At 30.7% G+C, this 15,849-nt stretch overlaps 1 protein-coding gene across 2 annotated transcripts; it reads right to left on the minus strand.

Annotated features, from left to right (window-relative positions):
• Nucleotides 1–2,038: 2,038 nt before the first annotated feature.
• Nucleotides 2,039–9,138, minus strand: LOC111688825 (NF-kappa-B essential modulator). Of its 2 annotated transcripts, none has more exons than XM_023451335.2 (6): nt 7,970–9,138; nt 5,824–5,923; nt 5,626–5,744; nt 3,219–3,386; nt 2,525–3,154; nt 2,039–2,458 (listed from the first exon to the last, which is right to left on the minus strand). In XM_023451335.2, the coding sequence occupies exons 1-6, from the start codon at nt 8,666–8,668 to the stop codon at nt 2,315–2,317; spliced, it is 1,860 nt and encodes a 619-aa protein (XP_023307103.2). In that variant the 5' UTR covers nt 8,669–9,138; the 3' UTR covers nt 2,039–2,314. The 2 variants fall into 2 exon arrangements, with proteins under 2 accessions (XP_023307103.2, XP_023307105.2); XM_023451337.2 differs by having other exon boundaries at nt 2,534–3,154; nt 7,970–9,137.
• Between the last annotated feature and the right edge of the window lie 6,711 nt (nt 9,139–15,849).

The following is a 15,849-nucleotide window of genomic DNA, read 5'->3' on the forward strand; positions in this document are numbered from 1 at the left end:
TTTGTCCAGAGAAAACCCCACCAAACGACCTATAACTTCATATAGGAAGTTGGAGCATCCGGACTTAATTTCATCAAAAGTATTAATGGTCTCCATTAGTTTAAGTGATCTCCACCAGGTTATATCGTGAATATTTTATGGTCTCCACCAATTAAAAACGTTTGAGTATTCTATGGTCTCCACCAATAAAACATAACCTCACTTGAGTTGATACGAAAGCACGAGGTTAATGTAGACAACATATAACTTTGAACAGTTATATGAAGTAATACACTACACCAATGCGAGCGAGACGCAAAACTGTCGAAAGCCAGACAACAAACACAAGCCTGAACGCGTTTAAGAAATAATCGCGATGACGCGAGAGTTGTTCCCCAACTCAGACCTGAATTACGACTGTAATCACATCATAATCATCTTAATCACATCTAAAAAAGCGATTACATATTCTTCACTTTTTTAAACCAAATATTTCCTTACCAATAAACACCCAGTTAAAACTGAGAAATGAAGTACATCAAAGTTTGGCGAAAAATCGGTGAAATTTACATAAGTGTGTCATTAAGAGAATGTGTTTTATATTTGACATCCAAATATCGGATTTTTACCGCTCTAAAACTCAGATTAGATGTAGTTCAGAGTTGTCAAAAATGAACAAAATCCCTCCAATGAAACGCTGTTTTAGATCTTTTCAAGATCAATTCAAGTTCATTAGTAGTTTCTTTCAGGATCAGTTTATGTTCTGTTTATTTCTATATCAGTTCAAGTCAAGTTTTAGTGCTGTTGAAGTTCACTAACAGTGACATTGAACTTCAACAGCCCTAGAACTGATCTAGAAATGAAACTTTAATAGAAATGAACTAATTCAATGAAGAATTTCAACTGATCCTAAAAAGAACTAAATTGATCTTGAAAAGATCTTAAACTGAACATAAACTAAAACTATTTGTAGAATCGAACTGAAATAGAACTGAACTAGAACTAATGTAGAAGTAGAACTACAGTAGAACGTAACTAGACTAAAGCTGAATTGATCTATAACTAATGTCAATGTCAAAGTTTTAGATCTTTTCAAGATCAATTAATGTTTTGTTCTAGTTCCGTTTGGGTTCAGTTTTTTTTTTTTATTTTTAGATCAGTTTTAGTTTAGGTCAGTTGTATATTAAGTTCTTGTTCCGTTTTGTTTAATTTCTAGATCAGTACCAATAAAGTGGTATTATTTCCTCGTCAAAACGTTATATTTTTATACCCACCATCAATTCTGTATAAATAGTTTTCTGGGACTTCTTAAGATTCTAAAAGAATCTAGCTATGTCCGTCCTTCTGTCTGCTGTTGGCACGATAGCGTTCCCAAAATATTCTTTATTGATCGGAAATATTTGGTATTGGGCAAATCGATTTCTTAAAGCCCCCATCCCCGGTAAATTGTGTAAAAATTTTCAAACATTCGCAAATTCGTTGGTTATGAAAAAAAAGTCACTAAAGAAATTACTATAACGCTTATTATCGGCTGAAAAATAACAACATAATGACGAAATTCGCCATACATTTTATGTAGATCGGTTCATAATTGCCTCTACCCCCCAAAATAACGTCCCCTTTAGAGAATGACTATAACAGGTTGGATGTAACTGGATGTTCTTCCTTGGGGAAAAAAACTTCTGGTTGATACAGCTGTTGTTGAGTTAACCATCTTTGGCCGATAAGGAATTAGGTCATTCCAGAGCGTTGATTCAATTGAATTGAATGACTATAATACTAATTACTGGCTTAAAAATAAGAGTATAGCGAAGAAATTTGACATAAGAGTCAAAAACTTTCCAACAAATTTTATCTGGATTGGTCTATAATTGACCCTACCCCCCATTTAAGCTCCCCTTTACAAACCTACTTTAACGTCCATTACTGGGTATAGCGATGAAATTAGAAAAATCTCTTCACCAATTTAATGTGGATCGGCCTTTTATTGACCCTACCCCCATATAAAGATCGGTATATAATTTGATTTCGATTTAATCCGTTATTTTTACATTATTGTTTATTGAAATTATTGTTTTATTTACATGATTTTAAATTTTTACATACATTTCAAATGAAATTTTCCAAAAATAAATAAGTTTATGCCAAAACGCACAGGTAATTTTTTATATACTAAAAACCAAATATATGTCTGTAGCATAGAATGTAATACATATATTTTGTTCATAAATTGAATATCTTTTAATCGGAACTGCACGTTTTAATATAGTTTCTTAAACGCTGAAAATACCTATAGAATATTGAAGTTAATATTTTTCTCGTAAAACATTGAGAATTAATTTTTATCAATACAATCATTAACATGACTTGTTAAAATATGCAATGTCCTAAAAGCTTTATTACAAATGGGACACAGATGCATTGCGACTGGAGGTGCAGTAGTTGGTGCAGCAGGAACGGATGACGGCGAAGGTAAAGTCTAAAAGAGAAAAAGGAAATTTATATTGAAGTTAAATTTCAAACATGTAGAAAACCAATAACTGACATGGCTTACTCTAATGGGTCTTTGGGGGTTATTGATATAGGATTCAGCCGAAGCTACTGCCGCAGACATAAGCATAGCATCTCCTGCACCGACTGTAGATAATCTCTTCTGATAGTTTTCCGCTATTTTTTGATGTTCTTCAATTAGTTCTTGATTTTTTCTTTGTAAATTTCGTAAATCCTGCAGAATTTGTTGTTTTTCCTGTACAGCTGTCTGGCGACATTCCTGTTCCATTTCGAAATCCTTGCGATGCACCTCGTTTTGATGTTCCAACAGTGTTATGCGTTCACTTTGTTCCTCATTCGTTGCGCGTAATTCTCCCAGGGATTGCTCTAATTTTTCAATTTCCTGTTGCTTTTCTATATCGAGTACATGCAGCTGGGCTATTTCATTACGATGTTTTTTAATTAATTCTTCAGCTGCTGTTAGATTGACTTTTAGGCAATTTATTTCGTCTATATATTGTTTCTGGACATCTTTAAGATCTAAGTTCGAAGCCAGCATTTCGGATAATTGTCTTTCAAGTTGTTTCATTTTAAGTTCATGTTCCTGTCGTGTTATGAACAACTGTTGAAATTGTTCATTGTTTTTCGTTTCGCTTTGATTTTGTGCCACAAATTCAAAGGAGGCCTAATTAAAATATTAAATTGTTTATAATTAGTAAATCAATGTTTATAACTGAATATGTACTTACTAGTTGTTGTTCTTCTAATTTAATAATTTGGGCTCTCATATTTTCGACTAATGCATTCTTTTCGGATATTTCCTGTATAGTTTCTTCGCGATCCTTTTTGCGTGCAATTTCTAAGGCTTCGATTTGTCCCTTAAAATTGTGTTCCAATTCTTGATTATGTTTTCGTAACTTTAAAAAATTAAAGAATAAAAATCGTTTTTGGTTAAATATAGATATCTAGGATTATTATAATAAAAAAACAATAATTTTTGAGAAGATAAAACAATTTATCATACTCCTTTTCTTAACAGGCGAACAGTTTCAACATGGAAACTATAATAAAGTCATAAATAGTGAAGTGTGCAGTTCCTGCTTAATGCTTTTAAACAAAACGTATTGCTTTACATTGGTCGTATATTAATTTAAATGATCTTGACTATAGTTTAGTCTATAGTCTGGACTATAGTTTAGTCTATAGTCTGGACTATAGTTTAGTCTATAGTCTGGACTATAGTTTAGTCTATAGTCTGGACCATAGTTTAGTCTATAGTCTGGACTACAGTTTAGTCTATAGTTTGGACTATAGTTTAGTCTATAGTCTCTATTATAGTTCAGTCTTAACTGTGATTTAGTATATAGTCAATACTATATTTTAGTCTATAGTCTGGACTATAGTTTAGACTATAGTCTGGACTATAGTTTAGACTATAGTCTGGACTATAGATTAGTCTATAGTCTGGGCTATAGTTTAGACTATAGTCTGGACTATAGATTAGTCTATAGTCTGGATTATAGATTAGTCTATAGTCTGGACTATAGTTTAGACTATAGTTTGGACTATAGATTAGTCTATAGTCTGGACTATAGTTTAGTCTATAGTCTCTACTATAGTTCAGTCTTAACTGTGATTTAGTATATAGTCAATACTATATTTTAGTCTATAGTCTGGACTATAGTTTAGACTATAGTCTGGACTATAGTTTAGTCTATAGTCTGGACTATAGTTTAGTCTATAGTCTGGACTATAGATTAGTCTATAGTCTGGACTATAGATTAGTCTATAGTCTGGACTATAGTTTAGGCTATAGTCTGGACTATAGATTAGTCTATAGTCTCGACTATAGTTTAGTCTATAGTCTCGACTATAGTTTAGTCTATAGTCTCGACTATAGTTTAGTCTATAGTCTCGACTATAGTTTAGTCTATAGTCTGGACTATAATTTAGTCTATAGTCTGGACTATAGTTTAGTCTAAAGTCTGGACTATAGTTTAGTCTATAGTCTGGACTATAGTTTAGTCTATAGTCTGGAATCTAGTTTAGTCTGGACTGTAGTTTAGTCTATAGTCTCGACTATAGTTCAGTCTTAACCGTGATTTAGTCTATAGTCTAAACTATATTTCAGTCTATAGTCTGCAGTGTAGTTTAGTCTATAGTCTATAGATTATAGTTCATATATTTTAGGCTATAATTTGGACTATAGTTCAGACTATAGTCTGAACTGGCATGTTGCCCTATCTCACGGTGGTACTTTTTCAACCACTGGGTGAGTAAAAAGTAAACAACTCGCTACTCCCTTTTTGTGTTTCTTACACGTAGGTTGCAATTTTTGTACATGGATATACCGATCCATGTACAAGCACTCTGCTTTAGTACTCGAGCTATCTAATCTCTTTCCATAGTAGTCACATTGGAGACAGACAGGTGTCATAAGCAAGCTCAATCAAGTAGTAACAAAGACCCACTGTGATAAGTTGAGCATACGCTGTATCATGTAGGAAAATCGCTAAATAGATCAAAGAGAGGGCAGTGACGACCTTGCACCACGTCCATCTTTCCCTTCATTAAACATTCTAACACATGACTCGGCAAACTCCATCCATCAAATCCATCAGTTACTCCATTTTCTCTATAGAATGCAAGTAGAAATCAGAAAACTCCACATCGTATACCCAATCCTTCCATTATTAGCCCAAATCTAACATTTTATTAATCTACAGTCATGCTCTGTAATTCGTACCACTCCAGCATCTAGAACGATAACAGAAATGTATCATGAAAATAATATTCTCCGTTATCTTGAGTCTTTTAACCAAGCAACCCTTTTCCCGCAAATTCGGGTTTTAACCATAGCTACTACATGGATCCCGAAGAAAAATCAACCAACTGACAAGCCAGGACATAGTCCTGCGGACAACTGGTCAAACGTAGTACCAGATTATGTGGTGCTCTGGTACATCTTTTCATTTTATGCAAGGACTAGACCAGGCAGTAAATTGGCAACATCAATTTATAATGCCCGGGCGGGCAATAGGCAAGACAATAGAAAAGTCTCTTAGAAATTTTCTAACATAAATGCAATACGTTTTGCCCAAAAGCATTAAGCAGAAACCACACACTTCAAAAGCTATGATAATATTATACAATTACCATATCAATTTCTTTATGACACTTGTCCACTTCTTCTTCCATTGTCTTCATTTTTTCCTTCCATTGTAGTGAACTATTATAGAATTGTTTCATTGTCATATTGGCTTTTTTAATTGTATCTTAAAAAAAATTAGAAATAAAAAGTTGTTTTTAACATAATTAGCAAATAAAGAAAAACAAATATTATTTGAAACTTACTTTTCAATACCGTATATTCGCTAACCATATTCTGTAATTTAACAACATCTTCTGCACATGCCTCCATTGAGATACTGGGAAACTGTGAGTAGACACTGGTCTGTAATAGAATTTGTACATTTGTATTTATTTTAAAATAAATAGTTCAAAAGAATTCTTGTTTAATAATCTATATATATAAAAGAGTAGCGTTACTGACTGACTGATTCATCATCGCGCAGCCCAAACGGCTGAACCTAGAATCATGAAATTTTGACAGTAGATGTGTTTTTGGTTATGTAGATCCACTAAGGAGGGATTTTTGGAAATTTGTACATTAAAAAGTTAAAAAGGGGAAAAACGGGTAAAACTGGTTTTCTTAATTATCTTACACAATATTAGTAATAAAAGAAAAATTTTAAATGCATCTGTATCTACTCTTAAAATGAGCAGATGGGTGTCTGGCACTTTTTTTTAAATTCGTACTTTATAGGGGTAAAAATTTGTGACACAAGGTGATTTTGGTACCTTTTTTGGCCCTTTATAACTTTTGAACTAATTAACATAATAAAACTTTTCTAAATATTTTGCATACATCTCTCAAAATTATGAGACACCTGTTTCGTACTTTTTTAAAATTCAGTCTTTTTTGGGTGTAAAAGGAACAAAACTGTATTTATGGTACTTTCTTTAGCACATTAAGAAAACTTTTTCGGTTTATTGAATTATTCATATTAAATTACGGAATAACTCTGTAATAATATTATTGCAATAAAATTTTTGCTATTTCACTGGGTAAAAAAGTACCAAAAAGGGATAAAACGGGAAATTTTATTTTATTCAAACTCATTGAGCCAATTTTTATAAAATTTCAAAAAGTAGTTTATTTACTCACACAAAATAAGCTATTGGTATATTATTTTGCAATTCGAGAACTAAGGCCTATATAGGACCAAATTCGAGTAAATTGTTTGGTACCTTTTTTAAAGCACAATTTTTCTGGAATAAATGAAAGCAGTTTTGAATCGTTTGAGTTTTATCTGTGATATATATGTAGATTTAAATACGGAACATTTTCTAAACTTAATTCTCGAAAAAATATACTTCTAAGCGAAAAGGGGAAACATTGTACTCTTTTTATTAGTACTTTCCACTTAGGTAAACTTTATTTCACTTTTGGTACTTTTTCTTCCTTCAAATGATACTCTATGTATGTTCTTTAATATGAAAACACATGATTATTAAACATACATGGTCTTCATTGAATACGATCCTTTAAGAGACATCTTTTTAGTACTTTTTATCTCATAAATTGTACTTTTTTAATTTTATAAAATATTCAACCTAGGAACATTATTTTAACATACATGGTCTTGACATAATAATATTCTGGAAGTGGGAACTATTTGGTACTTTTTTATTATTCAAATGGATTCTGTATAATGGTAAACCGGAACACACGGCCCTTATTAAATGAGAATTTATTGAAAGAGATCTATTTACTTTTTCGTTTTTCCGATGGTACTTTTTAATATTTATACGATATCGAACATAGTTAGGGTAGCGAAGCACCCAGGGTATGCTAGTTTTCTATAAAAGTAAACAAAATTGTGTACGTATTTAAAGTTAGGGTAGCGAAGCACCCAGGGTATGCTAGTAGTTTTTATTAGCCTTGTTCTAGATGTGTTAGTTTTACTCGAAATCATTGGCCTATTGAAAATAAAGTAAAGGCATTAGTTTCTTTGTTTTTTAGTTAATTCTAATATTAATATTAGTAGTGGAATAGTCTTTGTTTTGTAATGCAATTGAATTTAAAAAGCGTTACTGATCTAAAACATTATCAGTTTTTCTATTTACATATGTATTTATATACCTATATTTCGTAAAAAAATAAACACAAAACGTTGTATGAATTGGGGACTTTCCTCATATTACAAAACAAAATAAAACAATCGGCATTTACATGATTAAATAGAAAACGCTATAGAAGAACTGATCTAATTTTCTTCAGACGTCTTGTCACCTAGTTTACGAAAAAGGTGCAAAATGGAAATAAAACTAACATTTAAACAGATGTTTGTGTATTTAGGGGGGATTAAAAAAGGGGGACAACAATATTAAAAAATGATAATAATAGTAGTCTGCTTCAATATTATACACAAATTACCTTTAAAACATCTGCATTGACTTCTCCCATAAGAAAACTTGAAGCCAAATTATTGCCAATCGATGTTGGAGGTGTTGTCTTGCTAGAGTTAGAAGAAGATTTCCCATTTTCATCTATACTTTTATAATTTGTGTCTGTTGTATTGGTTATTATCTGTTTGATATTTTTATCTGTCTTCTGTTCCTTTTCGAAAGGTGACTTTAGAGCACAATCTTCTAAACTTATTGGCATCATATGTTCTTCTACTTGAACCTGTGGTTGTCTGCTCCATAATTTGCTGCCAGCAATTACTTCTGCTGATAGGGATTCCTGTTGACTAATGTTTAATTTTTGCATTTTATTTACTGATTCAGCCATTTCTGGTTGAATGTCATGTGGTTTTGGAGTCATATTTTCCATTCCTGTCTTTGGATCAGTTATAATACTCTTTAAACTACTATGTGAAACTTCCTTTATAAGACTTTTCTCTTTAGAAATAGCCATTTGAGGCTGTGAGAGATTTTCTTCATGTGTTTGTGTTGCCATTTCCTGAGCATTATGTAAATCACTAATTTGACTTCTTTTTAGAGATGTAAAACGGCTGCCCGGAGTATCTGATTCTAATGATGTTAACGGGTTCTTCTTGGTTTCTATACCATCGATTTCCAATGAGGACATGGGCGAGGAGCCCAATATAACAAATGATTCTTCATCGGACATTGTTCACAAATGTGTAATAACAAAAAAAAGACTTGTGAAAAGTCTGATCAAAACAACGTAACTAAAGTGAATAAAAATGAACGTTTACTTGTCTGCAAATTATTCTTTCTTCAAATGTTGTTGATTTTCGGGGAATTCCCTCTTTTGCTTGTGTACACAATTAATAATCTTGTATTTTTACTTTTATTTTTTTATTTCGTCACCGAAGCAAATACAATATTTCAGCAAAAAATTGATGAATCAATATTTTCTTTTTAATTGATACTTTTTTTTGTGTTGCACAAATTTAATTTTCTTTTATTATGATTACTGGTTTGTTGATAGTTAATGTAGTTTTATTTTAATTGTACACTCATAGTGTTCTTATCATATTATCATATATTCAAAAATAATATAATCTTTAAGAATTATATTTGCGTATTTAATATTAACAATTAGTTTTCCCTACCACTTAAAACGTTCGTTTTTTTAAGAATAATAGAAAACTGAACAAAACAAAACGTGAAAAATATTCATGGCCGCAGGGTTGCCAATATCGTGACAAATGAAGAAGTTACCATATTTTTATAATGTTTCAGTAATATGTAGGGTTTTTCAATTCGACTTTCAAATAATCATAGAAGCGGTTTTTTGTCGGAGAGGGTTAAAGTCAAGATGAAACAAGTATGAATGTATAGTCGAACATAGCCGACCATATGATACCCCACACTAATTAACTAATTAATTAATTAATTAACTAACTAACTAACTAACTAACTAACTAACTAACTAACTAACTAACTTACTAACTAACTAACTAACTAACTAACTAACTAACTAACTAACTAACTAGCTAACTAACGAACTAACGAACTAAATAGCTAACTAACTAACTAACTAACTAACTAACTAACTAACTAACTAACTAACTAACTAACTAACTAACTAACTAACTAACTAACTAACTAACTAACTAACTAACTAACTAACTAACTGACTAACTAACTAACTAACTAACTAACTAACTAACTAACTAACTAACTAACTAACTAACTAACTAACTGACTAACTAACTAACTAACTAACTAACTAACTAACTAATTAACTATTTAACTAACTAACTAACTAACTAACTTACTAACTAACTAACTAACTAACTAACTAACTAACTAACTAACTAACTAACTAACTAACTAACTGAATAACTAACTAACTAACTTATTAACTAACTAACTAACTAATTAATTAATTAACTAACTATCTAACTAACTAACTAACTAACTAACTAACTAACTAACTAACTAACTAACTAACTAACTAACTAACTAACTAACTAACTAACTAACTAACTAACTAACTAACTAACTAACTAACTAACTAACTAACTAACTAACTAACTAACTAACTAACTAACTAACTAACTAACTAACTAATTAATCATTTAACTAACTATCTAACTAACTAACTAACTAACTAACTAGCTTACTAACTAGCTTACTAACTAACTAACTAACTTACTAACTTACTAACTTACTAACTAACTAACTAACTAACTAACTAACTAACTAACTAACTAACTAACTAACTAACTAACTAACTAACTAACTAACTAATTAACTACTTAAACTAGGTTTAACTTGCTGTTAGATTATACTCAGAATAAATTTAGGCGAACTTTAAATGATGGTTGTGTTTTACAGTTATGGATCAAGGATCAGTTAACTTTATGAGTATTGCAAACTTTTCAGTCAAAAACGTAAATAATAAACAGCTGTTTTTTGCAAATATCACTTTTGTAAAATGTAAAATTTTAGATAAAATATATATAAACATTTAAGACAATAATAATATCGATATAAGAAATCGGAAAATTACTGTTTGCTTTTTATACCCTTCACCTTCGTGAGAAGGGTTTATATAAGTTTGTCATTCCGTTTGTAATTTCTATAATATAATTTTCCGACCCTATAAAGTATATATATTCTGGATCCTTATAGATAGCGGAGTCGATTAAGCCATGTCCATCTGTCTGTCTGTTGAAATCAGTTTTTAGAGGTCGGCGAGATCCGAATCTTCAATAATTCACTTAGACATGCTTTCGAGAAGATCGATATTTAAAATCAGCAAAATCGGTCTATAAATAACGGAGATATGAGCAAAAATCCGAGACAACCTCTGAAAATTTCATCAAAAAAAGGCATATTTTTTCATGCTTTGTTAAAAAAGCAACAACAACACTGTGAATTGGATAAAGATGTACATGTGCGTGTGGAGATGTATTTGGTTTTATTCAGCTGTGTATTTTTTTGTATGTTTGCATGCTATTCTGTTCTCACGAAGGTAAGTGGGTATAACAAGAACAAGGAGATAAAGCAGTAATATGTTGGTAAAACAGCTGATATTTGTTTGAGGGTGGTAATACAGCGGTAATACATTACAATGGTTAATATTTCTTTCTGCTACAGTTTATATTTGTTTGTGTGTATGTATGTTATGTGTGACATGTGTGCAGAGATACAAAATAAATACTGTTTTTTTAACTTACTTGGTGAAGGGTATATAAGATTCGGCACAGACGAATATAGAATTATTACTTGTTTAAGTTTTTATTAAGTTTTTCTTCTTCCGAATTCATTATTTTATTGTTGATTGTGCGTTCCTGCTTATAATTTAGGTTTAATTATCCAATTACAGATAATAAGTAACTTTACTGATTACAGAAAAACACAAAACATATATTAAACCAGGTTTAACCAAAGATTGAAGATGATCTTTATCAGAAAAAACCCCGCCCTAAATGTAATTAACGACGACTAGGTTCAACTAATAAAAATTTGCTATTTACTTAATTCCATCATTAATAAATAAATTAGTTGTTTTTATTTTTTATGTTTTTAGTTTATAAACTATTTATCTTTTTTTTTGTTGTTTAAAATAAATAATAAAATCTTGTACTAAATATCTTAATTCTAAAAGATTATAAAATTAAAGATTATTAACCACCTCTCCTGGCATACGAAGCACGATAACGAAATACTGGTCTAAAAACATTCACCTCAGCCAATTCCATATCATAATCCTTATCGGCAAATTCATTAGGATTTTCCTGTAATACATTACCAGCCAAAGAAGTTAAATCTCTTTTGTATAAATGCCTTATCAAGGGCGAATTTGTATAAAATACAATTGAATTATTCGAGTCAAAATCTAAAGGAGCTGTGGATGTCAGAGTCACTGTTGTAAGCAGGATAACCAAGAGAATTTTACAAAATGTAGTCATACTGTGGAAGAGAGGACAAATTTTGTACAAAGACATAGGGTGGGATAGATGCTATATTTTAAACTTACCTTAAATTATTGCTAATTATTAATTTTATTAATATTTTTAATTTATACAACTTGTGTTTATATTTAACAGATTTTTTTTTGGCGAACTTTTTACTTCACCTCAGTTGTACTGAAAACCAATCAACTTTCTATTGTTAAATCACTTAGTAAAATGCTCGATATTTGTAAATTTCGTTTAGCTTTTATATGTTAAATACAAAATAATAACCAAGCTGATTTTAACAATAACAAAAAATAAATAATTCTACGAGTAACACCTTTTTTCTGTTATTGACTATTGTAAGCAGTTGCTGTTTTAGGAATACGCACTTTTTGTCATGCATCTATTAAATGTTCTAATTAATAATGCACTACTAGGTGTTAGTAAAATTGAGAAAACGAATGTACATACATTCACATGTATGACATACATATGCACATATGTATGTAGCTAAGTTGTTATACCATACTCTACTGTAGTTGGAAGGACCGTATGGAAAATGTTTCTTACTAAAAACAAATTTATAGTCTAGTTTTCTCCATAGTATAGACTTTTGTCTAATTAATGGCCTAGTCTATAGTCTAGTCTATAGTCTAGTCTATAGTCTAGTCTATAGTCTAGTCTATAGTCTAGTCTATAGTCTAGTCTATTGTCTAGTCTATAGTCTAGTCTATAGTCTAGTCTATAGTCTAGTCTATAGTCTAGTCTATAGTCTAGTCTATAGTCTAGTCTATAGTCTAGTCTATAGTCTAGTCTATAGTCTAGTCTATAGTGTAGTCTATAGTCTAGTCTATAGTCTAGTCTATTCTATAGTCTATTTTTTATTTTATTTCACAAACTTTGCCCCCTTATCTTTGGTGTGCCATTTATTACTAATTATTCAAAGCATTCTCCTAGTCCAAATCAAATAAATCAAATTTTTAATGAAAGTAAATCATCATGTGCAAAAATAAAAAAGTGTGGCTACGTTTAATTGTTTGTGTAAATATTTTTTGTTTTAACGACTTTTTTCTCAGGTGAACAATTCAAATTTTCTTTTTAAATATTTACTTTAAATTATTAACACACATGATGAAGTAAATCTCAAAACTGTTCGACTAACGTAAATGGAATGAATGAAGTCTTGATTTAAAAATAGTTTTGTAGAAAAACAAAGATTTATTCCTCACGATCTGTGCGTCATTACTGAATCATTTACGTGAGCAAATGCACAAAGTTTAAGTATCATAACAATTAAGAAATATTTTTAAAATTTTTCACTTATAATCGGTATTTAAGGAGATGTAAGAGGATGAGTTCAGTAGTAATGCAAAAATTAAAAAAAAAAAACATTTTTTAATAAATTAAAAATCAGATATGTATGTAATTGCATTTAATTAAACAGTGAAAGAAATATTGAAAAGAAAAAAACTTTGTAATTTTATCCAAAAGTGCAAACAACAACAAAATTAATTAACTGTAGAGTTTAATTAAAATTTCTTCTTTTAATAGACTTTTGGCAATTTTGAAACAAGAAAAGTTTTTATTGTTGATATTGCTTTTACAGGCAAAGAAAAGGATGCAAAAAAATCAGGAAATGATGAAAAGAAATATAACAAAAGCCCTAAATAAAACAAATTTGTTAAAATAAAGTTATTATGATGTTGTTTTCTAAAGATTATCTTATGGGGCTTGGATCTAACATGAAGCGATAATAATGAATTTAATATATAGACTGCTCACCGTCTAATATATAGTCTACAAATCTGTACTTAATACTGGTCTATAGTCAACACTATATACAAGTCCATAGCCAAGGCTATATACTGGTCTATAGACTAACATACAGTCAAGACTATAGACTAATGTGGAGACTATAGACTAATATATAGTAAATTCATAGTCATGGCTAACCCATTATCAAGACTATAGACTAGACTAATCCATAATCAAGACTATACACTAAAATAATCTATAGTTAAGACTACAGACTTGTTAATAGACAGTATAGGGGTCTATTGACGTTTCTGTAGACTAATTTACAGTCAAGACTATAGGCTAAAATATTGTCAATACCATACAATAGTCCATAGTCAAGACTATAAACTAATCAATAGTCAAGACTATAAACTAATCAACAGTCAAGACTATAGCCTAATCTATAGTCAAGATTATAAACTAGTCTACTATATAGTCAAGACTATAGACTTGACTATATAGCCTACATATTAATCTACAGTCTAGACTTTAGACTGGTCTATAAACAAATCTATAGTCAAGGCTATACACTAATATACAGTCAATACTATAGACTAGCCTATAGTCTTGACTATAGGCTAATCTATAGTAAATACCGTAGACTAATCCACGGTCAAAACTATAGACTAATTCATAGTTAAGTCTAATCTATAATCAAGACTATAGACTAATCTAATCTATAATCAAGACTATAGACTAAACTAATCTATAGTCAAGACTACAGACTGGTTAATAGACTAATCTATAGTCAAGACAATAGAGGGGTCTTTAGACTAATCTCTAGGGGTCTTTAGACGTTACAGTAGACTACTCTATAGTCAATCTATAGTCAATACCATACAATAATCCATAGTCAAGGCTCTAGACTAATCAATAGTTAAGACTATAGCCTAGATAAATATATAATCAAGACTATAGACCAATCTATAGTCAAGATTATAGATTGGTCTACTATACTAAACTATATATTTGACTAATCTATAGTCAAGAATATAGACTGGTCTATAGACTACAATGTAGTCAAGACTATTTACAATAGTCTTTTTTATACCCTTCACCTTCGTGAGAAGGTATATATAAGTTTGTCATTCCATTTGTAATTTCTATAATATAATTTTCCTACCCTATAAAGTATATATATTCTGGATCCTTATAGATAGCGGAGTCGATTAAGCCATGTCCGTCTGTCTGTCTGTCCGTCTGTCTGTCTGTTGAGTTTTAAGAGGTCCCCAGATATCGGCGAGATCCGAATCTTCAATAATTTAGTTAGAAATGATTTCGAGAAGATCGCTATTTAAAATCAGCAAAATCGGTCTAAAAATAACGGAGATATGAGCAAAAATCCGAGACAACTTCTGAAAAATACATAAAAAAGCCACATTTTTTCATGCTTTGTTAAAAAAGCAACAACAACACTGTGAATTGGATAAAGATGTACATGTGCGTGTGGAGATGTATTTGGTTTTATTCAGCTGTGTATTTTTTGGTATGTTTGGATGCTGTTCTGTTCTCACGAAGGTAAGTGGGTATAACAAGAATAAGGAGATAAAGTAGTAATATGTTGGTAATACAGCTGATATTTGTTTGAGGGTGGTAATACAGTTTGACGGTGGTATTACAGTACAACGGTTAATATTTCTTTCTGCTACAGTTTATATTTGTGTGTATGTTATGTGTGACATGTGTGCAGAGATACAAAATAAATAAAAACTGTTTTTTTTAACATACTTGGTGAAGGGTATATAAGATTCGGCACAGCCAAATATAGAAATATTAATTGTTCTTACTATGTAAATACTTACTGTTATTCTCAACTTTACCCAGCAGTTTGACAAAGAGTCAATGCCTCTGAAAAAGACAGTGATTTCCGTTTACGTTTAACGCCCTGTTGGGCTCTATTTCTTCTTACGCCACGGATGTGGTCTTTTTAAACACGGGGTAAAGAAAATCGTCATATTAGTATACCCTTCGTAAACTAGAGAGTGGATACTTGAAAAGCAAACTAAAGCTTTTTTCTGTCTCTTCGTAGTCTATGAGGTGATGATTGACTTCTTTGTAGGACAAGCACATGTTAAAATAGGGTTAATTCTAAATGATAGGTTAAATAGGTAGTTCGTGACTGTCTGGCTGCTGTGTA

The sequence above is a fragment of the Lucilia cuprina genome, chromosome 6 (assembly GCF_022045245.1).
Source record: "Lucilia cuprina isolate Lc7/37 chromosome 6, ASM2204524v1, whole genome shotgun sequence".
NCBI lineage: Eukaryota > Metazoa > Arthropoda > Insecta > Diptera > Calliphoridae > Lucilia > Lucilia cuprina.

Bases quoted from the DNA above. Each gene is read 5' to 3' on its own strand.
- LOC111688825 (XM_023451335.2), bottom strand. From the start codon at position 8,668: ATGTCCGATGAAGAATCATTTGTTATATTGGGCTCCTCGCCCATGTCC. The intron at 5,745-5,823 runs GTAAGTTTCAAA...ATTTTTTTTAAG, and splicing joins CGAATATACGGTATTGAAAA to ATACAATTAAAAAAGCCAAT. The intron at 3,387-5,625 runs GTAATTGTATAA...AATTTTTTAAAG, and splicing joins GTCATAAAGAAATTGATATG to TTACGAAAACATAATCAAGA.